Source organism: Fulmarus glacialis, unplaced genomic scaffold (genome assembly GCF_000690835.1).
Source record: "Fulmarus glacialis isolate BGI_N327 unplaced genomic scaffold, ASM69083v1 scaffold24928, whole genome shotgun sequence".
In the NCBI taxonomy this organism is placed as follows: Eukaryota; Metazoa; Chordata; class Aves; order Procellariiformes; family Procellariidae; genus Fulmarus; species Fulmarus glacialis.
In genome coordinates, this window is record NW_009230834.1 from 43,726 (window position 1) to 71,579 (window position 27,854).

At 40.2% G+C, this 27,854-nt stretch overlaps 1 protein-coding gene across 1 annotated transcript; it reads right to left on the reverse strand.

The window, feature by feature from the left end:
* Window positions 1-1,585: 1,585 nt before the first annotated feature.
* PPP4R1 (protein phosphatase 4, regulatory subunit 1) lies at window positions 1,586-27,854 on the reverse strand (the record flags this gene model as incomplete). The annotated part of the gene is made up of 12 exons (XM_009584367.1): window positions 1,586-2,659; window positions 4,377-4,518; window positions 5,565-5,699; window positions 5,793-5,913; window positions 8,762-8,862; window positions 9,480-9,641; window positions 11,132-11,317; window positions 12,611-12,706; window positions 17,000-17,175; window positions 24,347-24,864; window positions 26,410-26,540; window positions 27,696-27,854. Coding segments are annotated over 12 exons (2,091 nt in total), but the record flags the coding sequence as incomplete, so codon positions are not given.

Below are 27,854 nucleotides of genomic sequence, written 5' to 3' on the forward strand. Positions count from 1 at the left end.
TTGAAGAAATACAGAACAGAGAAATAAAGCATCTGGAAGACCTGTCTTATTTTTCAACTTAAAGGTGTGTTACCCTTAAATAACTAGAAAATACCTAAAGGGATCAGATACAATGCTTCGTTTTACTGGACTAGTGGAACAGTACATTAGTACAGTAACAGAATTAGGTTTGGACATGTTCATTGTGGACTCCAAACACCAGGATTTCTTTTAAGTCTCAATACTCCTCCAGTGAATACTGCACTTCATTCACAGTTAGAAGATGACCTGAAGCATGCTCTGGTCTGAACAAAGAGCTGATCCCATTCGCCTCAGAAACGGCACACATGACCTAACAACAATTCAACTGTCATTACATTGAGGCAAAAAACAGACGAAGGGATTTACATACCCTGAACAAAATGCAGAAATCAACTGGACTTCAATGCATATTTCTGAAGTGGGATCATCTGGCCTGGGAGAGGACTAGTTACTTTTAGTTGTTCTCCGTATGGCAGTGGGGAGAGCTCAGAAATCCTCCTGCCTGAAGAGCTCACTGCTTTCTGACAATCTGCCGTCACCCAGACACAGTGCTGTCACACTACCTAGTCGACCAGTGATTTGCGCATGATTTCTGAACAATTATTGGAGAACAGGAGGAACAGAAAACCTGATGAGAATACTACCTATACAACAGGAACTTCTGACCTGGGCACACAGTTGCCTTTTCAAATTTTAAGCCGATCTTGAAAAGAAAAGGGACAAGCAAAGGAAAAACCTAAAAAAACCCCCTCACCAAACCACAAAAAACAAACAAACAAAAAAAACCCCAACAAAACAACCCCAAAACCAAAACAAACCAAGCCTAAAAAAAAAATAAAAATCAAACAAACCCCCCAAAAAACCCAAACCCACCAAGCTTCAAGGCAGAGAGAGATGACTATATCCTAGCCACCTCCACGGCCGTGCTCTGGAGTAGAAAAGCAGGCCTTTGGGGAGTAAACAGCAACTTTCTATTTACTAGAGAAGAAACTGCAGAAGAATCTGTCTTCCCAAGAAAACAGGGAAAAAAAAAGAGACACCTGCCTGAGGCTGAACTGCCAGGGTATCAGGCACCTGACTGATAAATGAAAGTGTTCTGCTAAGATACATCAAAGATAAGCTGCCATAGCCATTTCTACCTCCTCGGGAAAATAAGCTTCACACACTTCAGGTTGGAAAGGCGATTTAAGCAAGTTGCTCCTGGAAGACATAGAAGGAGATACTGTATCAGTCATTTTAAATGAGAGGAAATGAAAGCAGTCTGAAGGTAGATAAAGCGCAGTTTGAGCTCACAGTTTCCTGTAAATCTGGACTGAGGTGGATATTTAGACTCACTTCAGCAAAGATGCCATTTCACGCTGAAGTGACAGGTTCCCAAGCACAACAGGGATGCTTGAAAGAGAATCTAGCAAAGAGAATCTAGCCAAAGTACATCTGTGCTGTAGCATATTCCTTCTCAAATTACAAAATTCTTCACAATCATTAAGCAAACCCCTTCCCCCCACAACAGCTGTCAAAGTGTAAAGAACCAGAAAAAAAAAAAGGCCACTTAAATTTCAAACTTATTCTTTTAATGTCTTAAAAAGGTCACAAGATTGCTTTCAATCTTAATAATAAATTTTATTTGGACAAGTAGAGAACGACTTGTATCACAACAGCTTTAAACAACATGATTAAAGACTGCAGCGCTCCAAGGAGGCTCACAGATATGTACAGTATATGAAGAAAAAAGTTGCACCTCAGAGCCGATCATGATCAAGTTAAAAATACCTGACTTAAAGTACATGTGCTAATAAATTTCCTTTAGGTCATGACCAGCATGAAAATAATTAGGACACAGGTACTCAGCAAAGTTTTCTGATAATGGGTACAGCAATATGCTGCATTTAAGGATTAAAATCAAATTCTAGTTTAGTGTTAGCACTGAGCCCTTAAGAGAAATCCAAATTTCTACTTTTCCCCATTTACAAACATCAAAGCTATTCCCACTTAAGGGTGTGCCCAGCTGCACACAAATCAAGTCCTTGAATGATAAAAACTTTTAGCGCTAATACTGGAGGTCTTACATCCCGGTATAAATTTGCCTTTCTGGCCATTTCATCTATCAGTTGCTACAGAAAATACTTGCTAAGTTAACTCCTCAGGAGAAACAATGCAGGTCTCTGGAAATCACATCCTTTCTACAATGAAAATGATCTGCCAATTCAAGTTTCATTTGTTCAGGAAGACAGAAGATTTAAGGCTTCGGTGGCAAAAATAATCCTCTGAGCAGTGTTTTTCTAAAGTCAAGCTGACACAGGTATGTTTACTTTTTCTTGACTTAAAATCCCTGGTATCAGGTTTAGATAACATCCACCTGTTAAGTCTGGCAAGAAATCTCTCCTTCCAAAGAGGTTGTCCTAGATCAACCATTTTAGAAGCATTTGAGGATAGTTTGTTTAAAATTTTTTTAATTATAGCAACATTCAGAACTTCTAATAAGTTGATGAAGCAGTGCTCATGGCATCATCTGCAATTTTGGTACTGGCAGGGTGTATGCTTGCAAAATATTTGACATCACTGTCATCATCCATTTGAAGCGCCATAATTGTTTGCTCCACAGCTTCTTGATGAGAGTTGGCAGAATTTAGAAAATATTCTGTAAAAGAAAATGCACAAGACTTATAGGAGGAAAAGATGGCAGATACTTCAACGCAAACCTCAGCATACTATCATGAGGTTCAAAATCTCAGGAGACAGTGCGCACGTATAGTCAAACTGGAATATCTGAGCAGGTACACAATACACTTCTGAATAAACCTACGAATTCACATTTAAAAAAATAAATCATTCCATGTTTCAGAGCACAGTTGCTCTAACAGTGATGTTAGAGTACAGGATTTCTAGAGTACAGGTCCTTTAGTGTAAATGTAGGCATGACAGACTCCATGACCAAAGAGGAAGAAAAAATCTGCAAGAGACTCAGGAGTGTGCTTGTATTTGTGATGGAGAGAAGGTATCACAAACCCATGGCCATGCAACTCCATTTCACTGGCAGGTTTGCCAAATAACTATCAAACAATAAAACTAAGATAACATGAAATAAGAGTGGAAGAAGTTCCAACATCTGACAGTTTTCATGAAGTCCACAACACAAGTTGCATAAAAGCAGCGTAACTACAAACAGCTCACAGGAAGGCCAATTTAGATCTGAGGTTTAAAAACTTCTGAACTTATTTTTTAAATCTGCCTTTCATAATCTATCCACCATCCCTAATCATACACACAACATCTTTGAGGCAGGGACCACCTGTATTATAAGCTTACATAGTGGCAATGCAGAATGGGAGTGTACCATCCAGGTGGGGAACACAAAAATAACGAGGACAACAACAAAAATACCAATGCTACATGATAACAGAAAGAACAGTGACAGCCTTGGCACAGTTAACAGAGGATAAATTACTGCACATCAGCTGATCCATCTTAACTGTCTACATATACCTACTCAGAGTCTCCAGCACGCACAAGACAGCTAGCAATAGCCTAGTTCTTACTGTGTTGACATCCTTTGTCTTGTCCAGTGTTTTGAACATTTTGCATTTTTCTTCACACTTTCTATGCTAGAAACAGCAGTCCTCAAGCCAGTGTATGGTTTTGAGGAAGAAAGTGACCAGAACTGAATGAAGTATTCCAAGTGCGGACACTGCTGGTTTACAAAATAGCATAATATTTCTAATGCTATTTTCCTTTACAGTGCTTTTGAATCTGAGCACTGATGACTCTTCTGGCATCTGCTCTACATTGGGGATGCTCTCCTAAGCAAAGTCTACAATTTGGAAGTTACATGTCTAATTTCCCTGAAGAGACTCCAGAGAAACTTTCTTCCTGCGGCTACCATAAAATATAAAAAACAAACAGCAGCCATCTCTTCTCCCCCAGTGAGAAAACAGATGGTGGATTTGTATGGAAGAATTTTTCTTTTTTATCCTTATTACACAGAACATCAACAGAATTTTTTTTAACCAAATAAAAGGCACTGCTCAACAACTTCACAGTTGCTAGTTGTTCATTCGTGCTTTCTGGGCCCTGATGACACTTCTACAAACTAGCTCATTCAGGGAAAATGGAACAAAAGAACAGGCTGGCACATGAGCAAGAACTCTTGTTTCCCCAGCGTTACACAACAGTGGCTCTGATACCACAACAAGATTTATGATTTTTTCTCAGCCAAGGTAACATTCCACACCAAGGAAACTGTAAAAGCAAGAGCAACCCACATCTGATGTTGTTTCTTCTTTCCCAGCTGACTAAAGGAAAGTGGAAGGACAAAAAGATATGCAGTCAGCCCATTGCAACTCTTTCTGACCACTAACCTTTCTCTAAGAGAGTTTGCTTTAACGTTTTTGCAAGCAGGACTCGAACATTTGGAACCCTGTCAGATGCCAAGTGTAGTAAGTGTGGCAACAGATGCACAGCAAACTGGTCCATGGGCAGGCAGTCATCTTCACTGATAGTCTGGCAAGAAGACAGAAGCAATTTCATTAGATTTCAGCACAGTGAGGATAAAAACCCAACGCATAATCAGAGCTGACAGATCTTATTACCTTCATAGCATGAATACAGTAGGTAGTATCCACAAAGTTTTAAAATACAGTACAGTACTTTCTAGCACAAAGTTATACACAATGAAGCAAGTTAGGGTTGAGGAAATTCAGGCTCAGTTAGAAGCCCACTTTATCTTGTATGAAGTCTGGCAACTTCCTTATTTTTACTGGTTTTGTTTTGGTTTGTTTGGTTGGTTGGTTTTTTAATCACTGTATCATTTGAAAACAGGGAAGAAAAGTAAGAGACCTTCCCAATCCTTTTTAAGATTGATTTAGTCTTTGTTTTAACTAGGTACTATATTAAGACAAGAATGGTCCATCTCCATAAACATCCTTTGTACCCAAACACGTTTCTCTAAATAAGCTCAAAGATCACATTTCTCCAAATACTTCAAAGAACTGTCCCACTTGGGCAGCAGTCATGTTGGCTCCCAGTCTGCACCCCTGCTACAGCCTCCAAATTTGACCATTTCCTTGGGACCCCAGCCAGTTGCAACTCTTCTGCTTATTTTGCTGAGAATACGTTGTTTTTGACCAAGCACTAACTGGCTAAGGAGGTATAGGCAACTCCTAGCACTTGATTCCTAAAGGGTAAGCTAAAAAAGTGGCAGACTGCTGCAGCATATTATAAAAATCTCACTTCATGCTGAATAACAAAGCAGCTTCCCAACTCAGGGATTATTTTTGCTATGTGTTTGTTTCATATTCAACATCAGATTTGACGACCTGATGTTAATATGCTAAGCTAAAGATGCGTTCAAGCTCATCTACGGAGCAACACTGAAGAAAGCAGCCATGAAACCTATTCCCCTGGAAACAAAGTTCTCAAAAATTCATTAAAACAGTGTCAATAGACAGCTAAAGAGTTCCAGCTGCTTATCCCCCCTTCATTCTTACCACCACCACCACCACCACCCCACCCCCAAAACCAGAAAGATGAACAAAAAGACATTTTACCTGGCAAATAAAGACAAAAGTTTGCCGACCAGACCATTTGCGGCATCTACAGAACTTTTCAACAAGTTCATTCATGAGGTCTATCACGAAGGTTGATGTTGAAGCCATATACAGCTTTTTTACCATTTCACTAACCTTGAAGAAATGAGAAGAAAAAAAATACAAAAATTACTTCTGACCACTAACCCTCAGAAGTTTGAAATCCTGAATTTACTTAGATTGCTTTACCAGCTTGTAAGAAATCCAACGGACAGAAGACACTTTGTCTGCACAGAGGCTGAAAGCAATAGGTCGCAAGTAGTCATAAATGTCTCTGGCACTATACAGATCTAGAAGCAAGATCAGTTGCCTGCAAGACGGAAGAAGAACCAAACAGAGTACATTATAACGAGAAGAAAGGTAGCTTTAACTGTGAATATGATTGTTTATGCGACAACACTTGCCAAATATGCAATATGGCCATAATAAAGTTACTGAAAAGTAAAATCTTCTATTTTTCAATGCCGTCAGTTTGACTATGGGTCACTTGCAAACTTTAAATTGCCATTTACTCACAATAATGGCAAAATGCTGCATGAGCTCAAAGAATGAAAAACTAGGGGAGAGGCAAGGGAACCAAGGTTGCATTTGTAAGGCAGGGATCCTGATACCGGTTACAATGTACATGCATGCAGATGTGAATGACACTGCACGTACATTTGAATGCCTGGTAAAGACACCTCACACATATAACACATGTACAGCTACAAACCAACTACTCTGACTTAGTTTGGTAAGTGTCCTTGGTCACTTAAAGACATTGATTTATCAAATCAATAAACTACTACTACTTCAGCGTATACTGGACAACTAGAGAAATTATCAGTCATCTTCAATTTGTAATGAGTTGATTAAGATTTCAGCAGGTTGCAGACAAAATATGTGTCATGAATGGTAGAAAGCATGTCAAAGGAAGCGGCATGACATGTTACAAGCAGCCGATTGAACATCTCCATACCAGCAATAACAGGTAAGTGATTTGTAGTTACTAAATCAAAACAACACTTAAATGTAGCAAAAACATGACATCATGATCAGTTGTTAAACTAGGTCTTTTAAAATTTAATTCAAAAGATATGCTGTGATTAGCCATTACAACACGCTCATTTCATTATCCTGCTAAAGAAGCCCTGGTCCTACAGTCTCTCCTCACAGGGCACGTGCTGCAGCCTTGATCATCCTGGTGGCCCTCTGCTGAATTTGTTCCAGTTTATCAGCATCTTTTCTGTATTGGTATAGATGCATTACTCCAGATGAGATCTAATGAGTGCTGACTAGAGGGGACTAATCTATTCCCTCGATATACTGACTTTGCTCCTGTTGATACAGCCCAGGATTATGTTGCCAGGACACACTGCTGGCTCATGTTCAGCTTGCTGTCCTCCATGATACCCTGGGGCTGCTCCCAGGGCAGCCAGTCCTCAGTCTGTCTCACTGTCAGGGGCTCTTCCTTCCCATGCACAGGACTTGGCATCTGTCCCTTGTTGAATTTCATAAGGCTCCTGTCAGCCCCTTCCTCCAGCCTGTCTAGGCCCCTCTGGACGGCAGCCCTCCCCTCAAGCACATTGACTGGTCATCCCATTCTGATGCCACCAGCAACCCTGATGAGAGTGCACTCTGTCACCCCCTCCAGGTCATTGATAAAGATGTTAAAGAGGAAAGGTCCCAGAAGGCACCTATAGCTATACTCCAGGTAGAGTACAACTTACTACCCACAACCTCCTGAACCCAACCATCCAATGACTTCTACTCATCTAGCCTCCACCCATCCAGGTCATCATGTCCTAACCTGGCTATAAGAATATTGTGAGACATGACATTAAAAGCCTTGCTAAAGCAGTGGTAAATGACATTTACCACCCTTTCCTCATCCACAGATTCAGTTATTTAATCACAGAATGCAGGTTGTTCAGACATGATTTACTCTTGGAAATTCATGGTGACTGTTTTCATGAAGGAGTCCTCCTTCACATGCCCAGAAATAGTTTCCAAGAGGACCTGCTCCATGATTCCCAGGGCCTGATGTGAAGCTGACAAAATTTTAACTCCCCCGATAGTACCCATCTTCTAAAAGGCCAAAAGCACATCATCTGCCTTTCTCCAGTTCCTGGTGACTTGCCTTCATTTTCACAGCCTGGACCAGCTCTGTCAGCACCCTCAGCTGCAGCTTGTCTGGTCTGATGGATATACATGGGTTGAGTTCTCAAGTAATCCCTCAGTTGAGCCTATCTGAAACCTATTCTAAGCACAGAGAGCTGGGAAATCTTGTCAGTGAGTACCTTGTCAGGCTGAGCACCTCAGCCTTCTTTGTGCCCACCATCACTAAATCATCCACCCCATTCAGCAATGGTCCCGTATTTTCCTTGTTTATTCTTTTTTTTGCTAACATAACAGTACTTGACATCCCTCGCACGTCTCAGCTCTAACTGAGCTTTGACTTTCCTAACATAACCCTACATGCCTGGACAACGTTTCTAAATTCCTTCTGTGCACCCTGTCCCTGCTGTTTCCTCCTGTATAATCCCTTTTTGCATTCAAGCTCAGTCATGAGCTCCTTAGCCAAACCAGGCTCTTGATACCCCTCCTTGTTTTTCTGAGTATCAAGATGGACTCTCTTTCACTTGGAGGACGCTGTCCTTAAAAATCTGCTGGCTTTCCTGAGCAACTTGACCCTTCAGAGCTGCCTCCCACAGGAGCCCGCATACCAGTTCCATGAAAAAGCCAAAGTCTGCTCACATGAAGTCCAAGGTCACTATTCTGCCAATTGCTTTCTTTACTCCCCTCAAGATGTTGATCTCCTCCGTTTCATGGTCACGAATTCAGCCTACTCATCAGACACAGCAACTTGAAGTCAAATTGCTAGAACACTTCTATTGACTTCAAGAGCAATCAGATGTGGTCTTCTCTTTTGGCAGCTTCTTTTTTATGGAAGGGTAATGTTTTCAACATATGGTGATGGAAAAGACATTCAAGTTCCAACTTGAGCGCTTATAAATGATATACAACTACTGGGAATTTTTAAGCAAGGGGGACAAGTGGAGAAGGATAAGGACTATCCACTAATTAAAAATGAAATGAAGAATGTCACATTTATTCTCTGATTTTAACATTTTTAAATATCCACAACAATAAAAACAAGCACCCAGAAAACTACATACTCAGCCAGCTCTGCACGGAAACGCCAGTTCCTGCTGTTATCAGTCACTAGGAATTCCTGGAGCTGATAAAGATACTCTCGTCTTTTGTCAAGATGAAGAAGCTGTAACAGTAAGTATAAACTTACATAAAGAAATGTAGGCTACAATCAGCAGACAGAACAAGAGCTTTAAAATATAACTAATAGAACACTTGCTTTTATTCAAAAAAATAATCTTTAGCGAGTGTTGCTTTTCTGGGCTAAATTCTATCATGCTTAAGTCTATAGAATCACATGGGGCACTACTGAAAGCAAAATCTGATCTAGTCGCTGCTTTTACTCTAGGAAACAAGAAGGGTAAGCAATAAAGATAGTATTGATTTTAAATGTTTTATGATTTGTGTCTTTCAGCTCCAAAAATGAGGCAGTTACAGAAAACTCCTAAAAAATTTGAGAAGTTGCGCAGAGAGGTTAGAGCCATCAAAAGTCTTAATACCATCCACTGGAACCTATATATTGAATAAACATGCACAAACCAGGCTCTTCAGAGAAAAGAAAGTATCAGCAACACAGATGTCCTGCAAAACATACTCCAGTATTCAACAGACACCTGGATTCCGTCAAGCTTTGTACGGATTCCCACAAAGAGTTATACCGATGTTATGTTAAAAAGCAAGTGCATACAAAGAAATAAAGCAAAATACATAATTTCACTTGACCAGAGTTGAACACAGACATACCTTCAGAAAGTCATGCAAGTGTTTAAGCACACCTATCCTGACTTCATCTAGATCTTTTAAAAAGCCATTGAAGACAGGAACTAAATCTCCAGCTGTAAGCTGGTCTCCAAGGATGACAGCAAGTTCATGTATAGAAAATGCTAGTGTCCGCCGAACCTTCCACTGTAAAGTAAATAAATAAATGAATTTTATTGAATTTAAACTTGAGGGTCAGTATCTAAGCTGGACTCCTGGCAAGCTACAGTACTTACAAATACATTCAGCAGTGTCTCATGTAACAATTGAAAATGAAACTGGAAATTTAAAAAAGAAAAAAGAAAAAAGGAAAAGGAAAGAGAGGAGAAATGATGAGAGATAATTTCTTCTACCTGAATATCAAGGAACTAGGCAAATGAAAGTAATGAAAATATTTTCATTTTCCAGGTGTCGGGAAGGAAAATAGTATTCCTGACATCAGTACTCTTCCACACATTACTCTCTGCTTTAAATTCTTTTGGGTAAATTAGTTCCATACTACTACTCTCTCACTTGTTTAATTTATAAAACCAAACAACATATATATCCCACAATATTTCAGCTGGCATATTTTAGCTTCCGTAATAGGTAAAGTTTCATCCACACTGAGAGCTCAGCAGTCCAAGGACCAGTAGAGCTTTTACTCACCCTAGACTGAGAAGGCACTGTTTTAATGGAGTAATTATTTCAAGTCTTTTTAAAAATAAAATAGCATCTATTCTTTAGCCAGCACTTTCCAATTCCATGAGTACTGTTCTTTTGCTCTGGTTTGGCAATTCCATCTTAGTTCAGATTAGACCGGCGATAAACTCTGGACAGTTTTGAACACAGGGTAATTTGTTTTCACTTATGTTTTAAATTTATTAGCTAGTTGTTTTTAATGGCTGCAAAAGAGTTCAGAAAATATGAGCAATAGCCATGTATAAAATTACTTACTGCATATCACTGAGAGCTGCTGCTCTGACATAGCAAGCAGCAAGTTCAAGAGAGGTGAAGTAGTCTGAGAATGTTTAAAAAATAAAAAGAGCATCTCCAAAAAAGGAAACAAGGGAGAACTGGGAAACAACTGTAAAAGGCACAAAGCCACCTCCTTACCACCTGACAACAAGGAAAATGCTGCTATTTCCAGTATTTGTTTTTAAAACAGCAATGCTGCATGGTGACAGTGATGTTATTCCCTTATGACTAACTGGATGCAGCACCAAAAGGCCACCAAAAGGCCTGGTGTGAGGCTGACTCACTCAGCTCCAGACATGCCTGCAAGGGCACATGTCTGCTCACGCACAGCAGCACAGCTGAAGTTCTCATACCTATGAGAATCCCAAGCACTGCCACAAGATCTCAGGCGAGCAGAGGAAATCAAAGACCTCTCCTCACATTCCCACTGGAGATTCACTCGCCGCTCAAACTGCCCCATTTCCTTACTACCTGAGCACCGCACACACAGAGCTTCCTCTGAAACAACAGTTACACTTTCATTCATTATACAAATAACTAATATCAGCAACTGAAAGCTCCATGTAAAAAGCAGAGCAACCCAACACCCAGTAAACAAGAGAAATCATCATAAAAGTTCAGATCATTCATTATCACATCATAAAAGTTCAGATCATTCACTGTCAGCTTCTCGAGCTTACCTGCATGTCAGATGCCAGTGTCTCATAGGTATCTTTCAAACAATGCCAATTCTGTCTCCCTAACGTAAGTGCCACACCTGGCAGGCTGTAGGCACAGTGTTTGGCAATTTCGGTATCAACTGTTTGTGCACGAGATGGATCAGTCATTGATAAATACTGATCCAGCAAGGCTTGAGGTACAACATCCTACAGCAAGAAAAGGGTAGAGTGTTTACACTATTTTCAATAAATCCTCTTAAGGCTTACTAAAATTCCATGGCACACTGTCAGAAGAACATTTTTTTCCCCACAACTATAGAGTATTACTTAATTACAATGTCTTAATAAGAATGCAAAGATTTTGTATTTCCTAAGTTCCACCAAAAAGTTCCAAAGAAATGATGACATGACTCAGGGCTATATGAAAATATACAGACCAATGTAATAGATCAGTGAGTGGATCCCTGTCTACTTAGGCAGACCAGGAAATTAAGAGATGACATTCTACATTTCTACAAACATTCAGGCTCACAGGCTGTGCAAATTGGCCATTTTAACTCACCCATAAAAATACAGGCAGAACAGCAAATGACAAGACTTGCTCAGAAATAATTTTCCTATTCCTCTCAAAATCTTGGGGAGGTGGGAGAAGAAAACTAAATTAAAATGCCTTGAGCAGGGGGGGAAGGAAAGGGGGCAGAGTATAGTGTGTTCAATATTGCTTCCAAACTCCCTAAAGAGTCAGCATGAAGGAAAAGACTTCCTCAGAGACAGAGATCTCTGGTGAAGACCAATCCTCTCCACTGAGAAATTAAAGCATCTGAACTAAAACTTTGTGAAAACCTCTTTGTGCTGGCTCTGGCTTTGCTTCAGCTATTGTCAATTTATCTCAGGCACTGACTCTACCCAAGGCAGTGCACAAGAGTATTTCCCAGTTCGGCTCACATAAGCAGCAAGAGGCACCGAAGTTCCACTCAAAGAATCATGCTGGTGCAGGATGGAACACATAATACTGAACTACGTAACAACAAACATTCAATTCCTTTTGGGAAAAAATAACAAAGAGACAGTTCGAGCTTAACGAAACACTTTCACACCTTTTCTTCAAAAAGCTGTCATGGGGTGGGGGCAGTTCCACTCAAAACATTTAACAAAAAAATCCTGTTTCCTCAATAACCTAATTTCCATTACAGGATAGATCCATAGAAAATGAAACCAAATGAAACCAGAGCCTGGAAGTCTACAATAACTGTTCTCATGTCAAAAAATACTATCAATTCTTACACATAATTAAAACTGAAGCAACTGGTGAATTAAGCCATTATCTCTGGAAACATGGAATATTTTTAAATGACATATTTTAAGAGGTTTGCCATATTTTATAGAAAATAAATTACATCAGAAATGACTGAATGAAATGCATAAAAGAAATCCCCATATACATAAAAAAATTCCACTTATCTGATACACATAGGAAAAACAGAAGCCACTGTCATTTACCTGTACTTTGGATTTTCTTTCTTCTTCAGGGCTGAAACTACTGTTGGTGCTCAAATCTGAATCATTATGAATATAGTGAAGTGTAGAATCCATATTCTATGGAAAAAGAAAAAAAAAGAAAAGGTCACACAAAATACACTCAAGGATTGAACACAAAACAAATGCCAACATCAAGAAGTGCTGTCCCCACCTCAGGGTCTTTTTCTTAGATTAAAGGAATACGTGTTTTAATATCAAATACAATTTTGCTACAGCCCGAAATCAAAAGGCCTGTAAGATAAATCTTTCTGCTTTAAATTTCAAACACATACTCCTCTTATTCTGCTCCATTTTGGTTCTTATGGAATGAAAATCACAGGAGAGGAGTACCTTTGAGACTGCATTAAGGAAAATGTAACTAACATGTGAGTCACATTGCTTCTTCCCTGAAGGGAAAATGAGAAAACATCTGTAGCGGATTTTGTTGGATTTGTTGCTTTGGATATGTGCTAGAAAAAGGTCAAAACAAAGCCACCCTCACTCTTAAGAGTAGAAACTGATGAGACTTAGGCTGTTGCTCCTTTCCCAGAGGTGATTATTCTATAATCCTCTCTACAGATGAGCTTCACCTGATAATACAGAGTTCTAGTGGGCCATAGCTGCTGACATCAGTCATCATATCTCTCAGCAGTTCTATTAAAACAATTTTTAGCAATCATTCAAGCATCCTGGCTACATATCTGGGCCTTGAAGATAAGGACTGAGAGACTGATTCAGAACTCTACTCTACCGAGCAGCAGAGGTTTGATACGCTATGATAAACTGTGCTGCTGAGGGGATGCACTGTCACTTTCCTACCAGTGGAGTTCCCCAAGTACAATGGACTTTGCATAATCAACCATGAATTTCAAGAAGTATGTGATGAATATTTGGAAAGTAGATCAGGCTGCTGTCTGGTTGAACAGGACACAGGCATTTTTGCTAGATATGAGCCAAAGTATCTATTCACAGACACTGCAGGGTGAGCTCTCGGGGTCAACACAAGCACCGAGAATATGCCTACTCTACCAGCTGTTCAGATCAGTTTGACAATGAGAATTTTCAAGCAAACTACAAACTTCTTCAAAAAAGCCTCCAGGATACCATCTGTCTTCCTTGGTTTGACTTCAGACAGTTGCTTTTTTCTCTTCCATGATCTGCTTTCATCTAAGCATTGGGCTGTAATTTTAGTCACTGAGGTATAATTACAGGTGATAAAGAACAGGCAGAGCTGTGAGGCAATTGCATTTCACCAGCACAGCAGCCCAAATCACCTGTCAGGCTTACCACGCAGCAGCAAGAAGGTGTCAAAGAGCCAAGGAAAGAACAGATCTGCAAGTAACTCCATAACTAAATGTGTCCAGCAGCATACAACTCCAACTATAAAACCTCCAGAGGCTCTGGAAACCATCTCTGCAGGATGTTAGTTTGCCAGTCAATTCTTCACTCCTTTTTAGCCTTTTTTTTTTTCCCCAGAAGAAGAGATCATTTTCAGCATTGCCAGAAAGTCACTGGCTTTCAAATCAAGAAATTATGAGGTAGCCAGCACAACATAGCTATAGTGCTTTCTATGAATTGCCCAGGTGCATGGGACTGGAGGCTCGTCATCCATTCTGCTACAACAAAAATGAAAAGACTCCATCTCACAATCTCTGCTACCCTGGCTCTAAAAGAACAAGTTTTAAAAAAAAAAAAAAAAACAAAAAAAAACAAAACCAGAAAACTTTATTGATTGAACTAGGTTGAACGACTAAATATACTGAAGGGTGTCACAGATGGGAACGTTTTTACCCAGCCACTTTTAAAGTCAGATACGCATTCCAGAAAGGAAGAGCTTCAGTAAAGAAGAACTACAGCATCAGTCGTTATTTAAGTGAATGCAGTATCTCTATGCCTGCAGATGAAGTTCCATCTGTACTTTTTCCACGTAACGTGCACACACTGAACTGAGCATTGCAGAGAGCCGGGACATAAAAATTCAGCAGGGTTTAGCCTGGAAATTTCTTGCATACCAAACTGGTGAACCACCACCTCCGAGATGCAAGATCTTTGTCATGGCCTTACAAATCTCCTATGGGAGGTTTCCTTTAGCTGCAGTGTAACAAAAGCTCCATGGTTGTGCTCCATACACCCCTGCTTTGCGACATGGGTTGCACACAAAGCCCACAGCACCAGGAGAAGTGGTGCTGGCGTTTCCTGGCAGGGCAGCTGGCCCAAACACAGAGAGACAAGGCCAGTAGCAGGGGTCCAGTCTCCTCCTGGCATCCACCCTTTTCTTAAAGAGAGGTACTTGTGCCAGACAGGATGGGCAGATCTTAGTCCAGTTTCCTTTCTCGTTCTTTTCCTTCCCTTCTTCCTCTACCTCCAACCAAAAAAAGAAGACTCCCACACCCAACCATTGGGAATACGACTTGGGGGATTTCTTGAGACTTACATTCATTTATCAAACCTTACAGAGAGCATATAACCTAAAGAAAACAAAAATGGTGGCTCTTGAGGAAAAATAAAACAGCTACCCTCATCCTCAACAAACAAGCTTCATCTATGTCCCAAAACCTTACCTGTTCACTTTATTACAACATATATTTTCATTTGAATAGAGAATTTCTCTTTAACATGTAGCATTAACTCCTTCGGGAGCCTATACAGCTGCAGGACAAGCAAAGTGTGGTTTTGCTTTGTGGTATGTGTGTAGAACTGTGAAGGCTGCTTTCAAATATAAAATGCTGTAGCTTGATTTTTCTAAAGTGTCAGTACCATATTGACACTTCGCTATGCTGACACTTGAGAAAAAAAAAAAAAAAAAAAAAAAAAAAAAAAGACCACCCCCCACCCACCCCCCAAACAAAAAACCCACAAAAAACCCACCTGTGAAAATCAGAGCTCTCTTCACTGCTAGGGGCAACAGTTCACTTGCTCAACAGATCACAGCTTGATTCCCAAATTCTAGGTCACCTCTATAATATCCTTTCACTTTTAAAATGAGGACTTGATTCAGTGCCAGTAACAAACAAGGAACTGACAGATTAAGAGCACCCTTTTAAAGAGTAAAACCGAAACATGCAAAACAATGTATAGCAGCAACGTGACAGGTTCTTAAACTTTCTGTCAGCATCATACTCTGTAAAGAAATGAAATGCGGGACAGGTCCCTCTGAACAAACAGCCCCCTCATCACCTCCAAAAATTAGAAGGACGGAGGATACATTTACACTGTCATTTTACAGGTTAGCATTAGAAAGAAGTGACCACAACAGATCCTATAATAAAGAAATACATTGAGCCTGACATCAGGAATTGGGGGCAGGTTGTTTTTTTTAAATGAACAAAGAAACCACATCGGTAGCGTTAAATTATGATTGTATATAGACAGCAGTATCCAAGTAAATGTCACATTCCTCCACTCCCAAATGTTTTTGGGCTACACAGTACTCCAACAGCTTAGGTGGAAAGTTAATTAAATGTCATCTGCTCTTGATTAAAGAAGGTTGAAAATGTCTTCACTGGACTGATGTCAACACCTAGACTTCTCAAAGACATTTATCAAAATTTCATCTGAAAATACCATTTAAGCAATATGATTCAACAAATCGCTGTAATTTTATAGAGCATATTTTGGAACCATTGCTTTCTACACAGCTGTGGCTTTTAATACCACCAAAGCTTGTGGCACTATATGCAGTGAACATAGTGGGTTTGGCCTAATACACAGTACAGAAGAGAAAATGGTATCAAATGCCACAGACTTCAATTGGGCAGGGGGCAGTGGTGGGGTGCTGAAGTGCAAAAAACTTTAAAATGTTACTGATTGCTACAATCCACTTTCTCTTTCAGCAGTCCTCACAACATCCTAGATTGCAGAACCTGAACTTCTCTTATGCAGACCAGTAAACTACTATAAAAGACTCCAACAGGGAGCACATAGAACAAAGTACCTCTTTCTCCAGACGGGGGTGGGGAAAAGGAAAAAAAAAAAAAGCAGCAAAGGGGGGGAGGGCACTGGAAAAGGGGATTAACTTATTATCAGTAGGGCTCTGTTTTAAGTAAGGCAATTTCACAGTAATAAACTGCAGTAGCATTAAAACATCTTAAAATGTGATAGTCACAATAGAGATTTTAACAGAAACAATTTCAAGAATTTACATGGACAAGCACAAAACTGGCAAAACCAAAAGGCACCCAACACAACCCATTTTATTTTAGTAGCTAGTGCTTCAATACAGCCAACAAAATGGAACGTCATATTAGCCAAAAGTAGGAAGCATTTGGCTGCAATTACCGCACGAATGCAAAATACAGCTCTATTACGGGAGCCCTGGAAATCCTAAGCGGGGTAGGGGAGTGGGAACAGAGTACAAAACTTGCTTCTTACCTCAACAGTGTCACCAATTAAAGGCACAATATCACCCAGTATAGGTTTAAAATTTTGTTGGTCATTGATGGTTAGTTCAGTCTGTGACTCTGTTTCCTTGCTGACGCTGGCCATTGTCTCTTCTTGAGGATCCAAACTGGATGCTCTGAGTGCAGCAGACAACACCTCCACTTGTGCTGCAGCATATGAAAGAGAAATACATGAGACTGAACTGCAATAAACTTTTAGCAAGTCCACAAATCAACTTTTAGACAGTGACTAATTAACTGAAGGATGGAGGAAGAACTACGGGGCAGGTACAAATTTAAGATTATTGACTATTAGTATATCCCAAACTGGGGACAACTAGCATAAAATGTAAGGCAGATTAACACTCCACTCTCTTCCTAGGGTGCTCAACCATACTGAAGTTCAGTGAAATTTGTCTGAAAAGCAAAAAAATCCAGGAGTAAGAGACTGCTGTTATGGCAGGATCCATTCTTTAAGAATCTCGGTAAATATTAATGGCACAAATAGTCTTTGGGGCAGAACAGCACATGACTACTAACTTACTGACTGGGTCTTTTATGGGAGGTAGGAATAAGAAAGAGAAGGGAGAAGTAATTCAAATAAAGCTTGAGAACAGGTTTATTCATTCAGAAAGGATTTTGGTTCTGAGAAGCTCTGTCTCTCTATATATGGCCATTAAATTCTTAAGTTTTTATAACAACTCTAAAGCAAGATCTGTATAGGAAGATCCTAGAGCCCAGTAACTCTTTTCTGCACAGGATACTTTAGACTCCTTGCATCCTCCAAATGAATAATGAAGGTTGCACTGTTTATGTCCTGTTACTCATCAAAAGAATTAGCACTTCACACTGCCATCCACTCTTGAAAAAGATCCAGCAGTTCCGAGACTGCTCTGCTTTCCATCCCTCCGCTTACTGCTAATGAAAAAAAACCTTTGTTGAGTAATGTTCCTTGGATATAGCCTGACCTAACTAAGCAGATCAGGTATCAGAGGCAATCTTAGCTGCAAGCAACACAGAATTCAGTGCAGACTGATCTACCCTGCCTCTCTCCTTCTCCACTTCTTTCCAAGAAGGTAAGAAGGAACAATCTCCTGACCCATTAAATTTACCCAGCCATCCAGAAGCTCTGCTCCTCAAACTCCAAGGTTTCTTAAATGCTCATTGTGAAATTAAACACAAAACCATATGCTCGTTTTTAATCTCACATTGCCATACTAAGTTACAGAATCTGAATTTCTCCCTCTAGCTTTTTTGATAGGTTTATTAACAGGAATTAGACAAAGAAAGTTGGGACTCATTTGTAGACAGAAGGAACAGATATGCAATACATCTGTTACAAGAAGCAAAATTATAACTCAGCACAATCTTAGCTAGCAAAAAGTTGGAAAACACGCTACAGATTCACTGGTTTCTAGAAGGAGTCTGATGAGCAGAAGTAAAGATAATTCTTTTCAATACGCAATGCTAGTTCTGTAACTGCGACAAATTTCTGACAGAATAACCGAAAGATATTCTTGATGTATTACGGTAATTCACCTCAACAGGAAAGATCACAGCAAGTTAGGAACTTAAAAACAAATCCAACATCATGCTAATACTTCCATTATAAAAGACATTATGTTGGAAAATATAATTTCAATATATATCTATAACATATATTTTAATATATAATTTATACATAAATATATAAATTTAGGAATTTTACAGTACAATTTGTAAGATTAACAAAAGCTTGCTATGACTTCACTATTCAAGTGTTATTACTTCACTGACAATAAACCTCTGTACTTTAAGGCCCACGAGAATAAACAAGATCAAGGCTAGTGTATTCCTCCAAAACTTAAAATTTAAATAAACCACCCCAAACCCATGCAAAATAGGTGGCACCTGCTAGGGCAAGAAATGCCTGTTAGATTTCCAGTTTATTCTCATTCAGAGAAATCATAAAGAAAATTAAAAGGAATTATATCTTGCTGCACATCAAGGAGACATTTTTCATGAAGACTTCTTTCATGAAGGACAACTTAATGAAAAATGTACACTCCTCTCATTTTCACTTAAAAGTCAAGAAAGCTTGCCCTGACTAGGTAACACATACTGCTTCAACACTGAATATGTATTTACTGAAAAATTCACACAGAGCTCCAAAGATTACTTCTAGTAACAAAAGTGAAGGTATCCACAGCAGTAATTGGGAATTTTCCAAGACATACTTCCCACCCATGCCCCCCTGTCAACCTGCACTCCTGGACCACCCTTGCTTAGGGGCTTAATGGCATGGAGACCACACGTATCCTGATTTCCTCTGCCTGCCCTAGAGGAGATACGACACAAATGTGCATCTCTTCAGCTTCTTGTCAATTCTACAATCCCAAGACATGGGGATGAAGGACAGGAGAGACCAAACTCCCAAGGATTTCATTGATTGGCCAGTGCCTTCTTTCTTCTTTGAGTGCTTCTCCATAGTTCCTGTCACCGAGGGTGACTCCAGTGCTGTCATTCACTGCAAGGTGAATGACCTGAAGTTCATACACATCTTAAGATCCTAGCCAAAAAAAGAGCCAAACCCAGTCACTATGAAAGGCTCCAGAATGGTGGAGCGCTTAGTAAAGGAGGAAGAGAGAGAGAGTGCCTTATTAAATTTCCTGGTCCTCAGGAGTTTCTTTCAATATGCTTTATTGTTGTTTTCTGTTTCTCCTGATGTTTCACTAGAAGACATTGATATTTCTAGGTAGCACGCTCCCTTCTTTTTTCTGAAGGATCTGCCTTCCTTACCCTCAGTTCTTACTCAGAGGCAAAAGCTATAGGCTGCATTAATGGGTACAGAGATGCAAGTAATTAAAACGTAAAAATAAAAGGCATTTCTTCTCCCCTTCCTCCTCACCTACTGTTCCTACTGGTTTATGGCAGGCAGCGCTAGTAGCCTAACTTATAGTTTTCATAAGGGAATGGGATCAATTGACCCCACTTTTAGGTTGGTTTATCCCTATTAGGTCTCCATTTGGCAAAGCAGCCTATAACTGGCATAAGCCAGTTAGCCTCAGTAACCTGCAAGTCAGGCTTTCCCTCTCCCCCCAAATAATATTAAGAAAAGCTGATGTTACATGACTTAGCACTTTCTATGCAGATAAATAAAGCTGAAGAAAGTACCTCTGGAAAGAAAAATAAAGAAATAAAAACATCCAGGGAAAGAAAAGCAACCTCTGAAGTAAGTGAAGACAGCAGCAGCCTCAGGGAACTGGAAAAAGGTGACCTGAATAAAGACCCTGTGATAATTTTAAAAGAGCTGGCATACTTCAGAGGAATGTGCAGGTTTCCATCTCCCAGTTTGAGACCCTCAGGATGTCTGGCCAGTGGATTGGAAAGGTCCTATTAAGAGGGATTACATACCACTGCTTAACTTTGCATAACTTGTGTAGCTCTGCTAGCCAGTAGAGTTTGGCTGTGAGAAGACAGGCTGTCTTTATCTTGGTTGCTGACTGCTCAACTACCTATTACTCAGATTTATCACTTTGGCAACAAGCTATTTCTGGAAAGCAAGCCTCAAGGTAAAGATTTTTGGGAATGAGATTCAGTTAAAGCAGTTCACCCCTTCCTGAGAATGAGATTACAGAAAAAAAAAGTGTTCTATGGTGGTTGCTGGTCACTGTTAAAAAATTGCATTTGCTAGACACCTCATCAGTCTCCATGCCTTGGAGCAAGGATTTGAAGTTTGAAATGGAAACTGCTCTGATGATAGGGAGGTGCATTACAGAAACACAGAAAACAGTCAAGTTACAAACCTAAAAACCCCCAAAACAAACAAACAAAGCCACCCAAAAACCCCACACAATCACAAGCACTTTATTCTGTGTATTTAAACAGTAACCCACTAGTGCTTGGCAGCCAAGACATCTGGAAAATTGGGGTATGCACTGAACATACTGTACTCTGGGCTGCACGAGCGGCAACGTCTTTCCTTTCAACTGATGCTTCCCCTTGTCATGGTATGCTGAGGTACCCCTTAGACAAAAACTGATTTATTCTGTTCTCAATACTTCTGCTATAATGATTCAAGCAGGTGAGGGAAGGAGTACCTCGCACAACATAGAAGGGTGAGGTGAGACGTGAAGTAGACGAATGCAGAATCCAGAAATGAAGAGAAATGAAAACAAAAAAGGAAATAGGAGGGGAAATACATAAGGAGGAAGGGGATGGGGATAACAAAGGTATAGTAGTTGCTATGGATGCACATACAGTGCAAAGCACAGGAAAAAAACAAAACCAAAAAAACCCAAACCAACCAAACAAACAAAAAACCAAACTGTACTTCTCTGACTCAGAAAGAATCATTGCCGGTTGAACTCCAGTACCAAATCTCCACACCTGCCTCAACTGTCAGGGACTGGCTCTGAAACCAACTAGCAAAACAGAAATCAGCCTCCGCTGATTGTACCATAAAGGATATCATCTTATTACCATCACCAGTTATTCTGCAGAGTCAAATAATGAAAATTCAGCGTGATCTTAAGAACCTTCAAAAAACCCTGTGCCAATGACCCTGGCCAATACGGTTCCACACAACAGGTATTAATTTTCTTCTTTTTTTAAGTTTAGAAAATATTCTCCAAAATAAAACATGTTAAGAGAAGGATGCTAAAGTTGCACAGCCAAGCACTGAGAGGTTTAGGTACAGCCAGAGTTAAGGTCGTCTGAACAACTTAACCTTATTGACACATGCATAACATCATACAGTAACAGTGTCATTCTGAAACTACACTTCTGCTAACTCATCCCCACTTCATCTTGTGATGTCTCTAGGATGCTTGCCCCATTTGTTATAGAAACTAGAAGATGTGTACCTATGGGTGCTCTACAGTATGGCAGGCCTCTGCTTACCCACCACAGAGAACACAGCATCTTCCACTCCCATCCCTTGGCTGGGAATGCAGCGACAAAGACAGGAGCACACCGTGGAAGCAGGAATCCAGGACTTGGGTCACAGCAAACCAATGAAGAAAATAAGTGCAAGAAAAAGGTCACAGGGATTTAAAAGGAAAGAAAGAGAGAAAGAAAGGCGGGGGGGGGCGGGGGCGGATATCCTAGCTTGCTCAGTCTTTGCTGTCAAGAACCAGCCCACTTACAGTACAAGACTCAAAAACACAATGGCTAGTCTTGCAGGGACGTGCAGGGAAAGACCCTAAGCACCACTTGGGACCAGGGCTGTTTGGCAAACACTTGTAAGCCACGTATACTGGAGACAAAATTATCTGTGAAATTAAGAAGTTTCATAAAACTTCTATGAAAATAACAAATTAAGACAACCTTTGGACTGCATATTCATACCATCGGTTTGCAACAACAGTTTTAGATGGTAAAAATGGAAGCATTATTCCTGGTATTGCCACGAGCAAAGAGGTGGTCAGGGCTCTGATCTTCTGGATCACCCCCAAAAGGGAGTCTACCTCCCTCTTGTCACAATTTATGGAGTGTAAGGTCCAAAACACAGGCATTAAGTCAGCTACTTAGAGACTAAAGTCTGGATACCTACCACTTCTATGTGCGCTTTAGTGTTTGAGACAAGCATGCAAAATGAACCTTATTCTGTCAGTTTTGGTCTCAATTTCCTTATGCCTCAATGCACTTTGTGTAAAATTAAAATAACAACATTACCAAATCAAAACAGGCATGTTGTTAAATTCTAGCTTCTGAAGTATTTACACTGAATAATGAGAATACAGGCAAGAAGAAAAAAGGGTACAAGGTTTAGAAGGTCTGTTTCATGGGGCTTCACTACACAGCCTTGACCAAGTCAGAGGTACTGAATGGAATACAAAAGGTGACTTGAGTAATTAAGACCATCCACCCCCACCCCAGCCCAAATTAGAATAAATGGCACCGGTAACCCTAATTCAAATCTTTCCTAACTTGTGGGCACATGGTGTTGACAACACAGTAACAGTTTTCTTCTACTGAAATGCACGAGTGCTAGTCAACAATTGCACAGAAAACCTCTTGACACCTAGTCAAGAGAGCTACAAAAAAAACCCCCTTGCTCTGAAACAAGACATGAACACACACATGACAGAAACAACCCTGTAACACAGAACAATTCTGGATGTACAAATACATGCCTACATAAATCTTCATTAAAAGTGTTTAAGATATGTTCTGTAACTGGACAGAACAAGGTTTTATAAAACAAACCTAAACAGCACTGCAAGTTTTAACAGTGGGCTTCAGAGATGGGTTATGTGAAGACTGAGATCATTAGCAAGGCTGAAATTTTTTTCTCTCTTTCCTTAGAGAGTGCCCAAAGCACTCTTAAAGCCACAAAGTTTCATCTGCTGACTTCACAATACATTAAATAGAAGCAGCCCACAATGGATTTAAGAACAGTTATTAGCATATCAACCTACTAACAACAAGAAGAAGTTGAAAGCAGTATCAGTTTATTCTAAAATGTTTTTCACGCTCCCAACTTGCCCCTCTTTTTCCTTCCTGCTTTTTCTGGTATATAGGCATGCTTTCCCCTAGGGATTCTTCAGCTCCAGAATAACATGGCTTCTTCCTCAGTGGTACCTCTGGACTTTCTGACTGTGACACTCAAGCTTGATGTGCCTTAGAATTTATTCACCATACAAATACTAAGAGAAACGTATCTCCAGTAGGTATGTGTGAAATAGCCAAGTCATTTTAGCCCAGGAGGTATCTCTGCAGTGCTGCTCCACCAGCTGGTCATACTTACGAAACCCTTCTCCACCCTTCAAGAGCTTTTAAAATGGAGGATGTGTGCTCACTTCAAGAATTCAGTTTGGATCAATTCTCAGTTTGACCCAATAAACTTGGCACACTTAAGTCAACCACATGAGACTGCAGTAATAAAGACCTTGCAGAAAAATGGAGAAGACTAATTCATGAAAAATAAAATGGATAATGCATAAAATGAAAACCATTTATCACACTTTGATATTTTAAAAAAAAAATAATAAATCTTAATCTGCCTTCTTATTTTGCATGTATGCTAATTACAAATTAATTTTCTGATCAACAGCTTATGAACCATCTATTTGATTATACTGTCAAAACAGGCAGTCAGAAGTTTATACTGCTAACTGTATGTGTGTTCAGTTTATGGAAGGAATCATACTACCTTCAAACATCTTTGCACAAATGCAAATTCCCTTTTAGTTCATCATCAATTTTCACACTTAAATCAAAATAGATACAATCTCTTTGAGGATCAGGAAAAAGTAGTACTTCTGACTTAAAACAACTGAAAGGTTGAAGCCCAAACTGCTAAAGCAACATATGCATATCTCCAAACACTAAAAATGCTTCGGTATCTTTACTATACCTTTAACATCTGGATCGTCTATATGGGGTTCCAAATTTTCTATCATTTCTTCCAATTCTTTCCTTGTTGCCATAGGAATGTTTGGAGACACTGGCATAGTGAGTTCCTGAATTTCTCTATCGAGTATTATCTCAGAAGTCTGCTGAAGCTCGAAGTCAATATCTATTTCAGGAAGTGGAGTCCTCCAGAAATGGAAAGAGTTGTACAATTCCTGCTCTGAAAGAGAGGTTTCCTGTGAATTCAGCCCAGCTTCCCGCAGACCTGCTGTACAGCAACGAGAACTTCGCTTGTTCTCATCAGCCATTTCCCCACAAGATTCTGAAGACAAAGTGCAATGGAAGGATGACTCAGTCTGGAAATCACTTTCCCTCTGGGAGTTATTTGACACTGTATTTTGATCTTCCATGGCATTTTCAAGTTTTGTTGCAAAACCGTCATTATCAACATGTGAAGACAGATCCTCTGTCCTGTTGTGCTCATCCTCTGTTGTGACATCTTCCATAGTCCTGACTTGTTCACTGTTGAGTGCAAAAGCAAATGAACATTTAAAAACCAAAATATACTTGCTGCAAACAGATGCTCTTGAAAATACACACACATGCTATCAGCTTGCTGTTTATTAAACTAGATTTACTTACAGCATAGCAAAACAAATCACAGAATCACAGAATGGTTGAGGTTGGAAGGAACCTCTGGAGGTCATCTGGGCCAAACCCCCCTGCTCAAGCAGGGCCACCCAGAACCAGCTGCCCAGGACCATGTCCAGACAGCTTCTGAATATCTCCAAGGATGGAGACTCCACAGCCTCCCTGGGCAATCTGTGCCAGTGCTCAGTCAACGTCACAGTAAAAAAAGTATTTCCTGATGTTCAGAGGGAACCTCCTGTGTTTCAGGTTGTACCTATTGCCTCTGGTCCTGTCACTGGGCACCACTGAAAAGAGCCTGGCGCCGTCCTCTTTCCACCCTCCCTTCAGGTATTGGTGCACATTGATAAGATCCCCCCTGAGCCTTCACTTCTCCTGGCTGAGCAGTCCCAGCTCTCTCAGCCTTTCCTCATAGGAGAGATGCTCCAGTCTCTTCATCATCTTTGTGGCCCTTCCTGGCCTCTCTCCAGTATGTCCATGTCCCTCTTGTAGCGGGCAGCCCAGAACTGGACCCAGCACTCCAGTTGTGGCCTCAAAGGTGCTGAGCAGAGGGAAAGGATCACCTCCCTCGACCTGCTGGCAACACTCTTCCTAATGCAGCCCATTGGCCTTCTTTGCTTCAAGGGCACATTGCTGGTTCATGGTCAACCTGGTGTTCACCGTGACCCTTAGGACCTTTTCTGCAAAGCCGCTCTCCATCCGGTGAGACCCCAGCCTGTACTGCTGCATGGAGGGTTGTTCCTCCCCAGGTGCAGGACTTTGCACTTCTTGTTGAACTTCAAGAGGTTCCTGCCAGCCCTTTTCTTCAGCCTATTGAGGCCCCTCTGGATGGCAGCATGACCCTCTGGCACATCAACCACTCCTCCCAATTTTGTGTCATCAGCAAATTTGCTGAGGGTACACCCTGCTCCACCATCCAGATCATTAATGAAGATGTAAACAGGACTGGGCCCAATATTGACCCCTGAGGTACACAACCAGTTACCGGCCTCCAACTATGTGTTGCTGATCAGCACCCTCTGGGCCCAGCCATTCAGCCAGCTGTCAATCCACCTCACTGCCTGCTCATTCAGCCCATACTTTATCAGCTTCTCTATGAGGATTTTATGGGAGACCATGTCAAAAGCCTTAAAGAAATCTAGGTAGACTATATCCACTGCTCTCCCTTGTCTATCAAGTCAGTCATTTCATCTCAGAAGGTATACCCTAAGGTATCCTAAATTACTGAATAGTCATGTATTTTTAGGAAATAACTGAAAGTTCTGGAAGTCTATTAAGTAAGATGAGAAGTTCCAGATCTTTCCGTTTACCAAGATAAATACTCAATTTACACAGGAAAGTTAATTTTCTTAACTTGCAGTTCATACAGAAGAAAAACAAGGAAGAAAAAATAATTTGTAGATTTAGCAAATTATTTACCTGTTTTCCTGTGCAGAACCACAATCTTCTGGGTTTTTACCATCATCTTCTTTAAAGTACTGGCCACTGCTGGATGGATTAGCAAAAGTTGATATGAAAGGCCCCAGAGACTGAAAAGCAGCTTGGCGGACCTAGTGGAAAGAGTCCAAGGTGAAAAAAAATTATTTATATATATAAAGCTTGCTGTCCTATAAAACATAAACACCTGCTACTAGGAATTGGAAGGGTCATAAGCCTACTGAGGAAAGCAACAGCAGAGGCTCTTGTCTGGAAAGAGTCAACAAGCTGTATAAGTAAAGTGCTAAGTGAAAAAAAAAAAGTTAAGAAAAAGCAAGGTAAAAACAGTTAAATCACAGGTAACTAAGTTGACAGGCCTATTCCCCACAACCAAAGAAATCACAATTATTTAAACAGTAGAAGCAGGTAAATTTGAAAGCTCAGTTGAGAATTTTAACAACTTGAAAGGAAAAAAATATGTGCGGTGAACAGACGTTTCACTACCATAAGTCTGACTGATGATAAGCTCTGCATTTCTTTCCCGTTCCTATTTGTCTGTGTTGTTCACTTGCTCCTCCTTTCTCCTACTATTTATTCTCCCCTTCTCAGCAATTATCTTATCTACCTCCATTTTTATTATTTGATTAATTCTTCTGGGCTACAACTTGCACGACTTTCAAGGATCCAAGAGCTCATTCTCCTGTGCAAAAGATCTACTTTTGGCTCTCGGAAGTAGTCTGCTCAATAACAAACTTAACAAGGTTTGAAGAGTAGATCTTCAATTAAAAAAAAAAAAACCCAAACAAACAGCAAAACACCAACCACCAAAAACAACAAAAAAAACCCCCAAAACCAACAACAACAAAAAAACACCACAAAAAAAAACCCCCACAAACCAAAACCAAACAAACCCTAAAACAACAACAAATACTACCACCCCACTGCCCCACTCTCCCCCCAAAAAGGTGGTGGTGGTAAGGAATCTGAAGAAATACAATTAAGTCACATCTAACTTTCCAGTTTTGTTAACGATTTTCAGCCATGTTAAGTCACAGGCAGTTCTTTAGCTAAGAAAAGCTATCCCACTGACACAGTTTTTCTTACATACGGCAATGAAAATGTGAGGGACTCTCTACACCCATTGACAAACTAAGCAGTCTAAGAAGAATTTTGCTTGAGGTGCATGAAACAAGTTATGTTACCCACACCTATGAGAAGTTCTATAAGGAGTATTGCAGTAAAATCCTTTAAATATGACAACTATTCAAGAAATAAAAAGCAATTCTTACCCATCGTGAAGGATCGCTAATCAAATTAATAAAAAGGGTTGACAATTTTGTCCTCCGGACTTCCTGTGATGTTGCACAAGAAACTGCCATGAAGCATTCAGCACAGGCTTTCCTAACTCCCCACACATTATCAGAGCAGAGCTGGAAAAACCTGGGCAG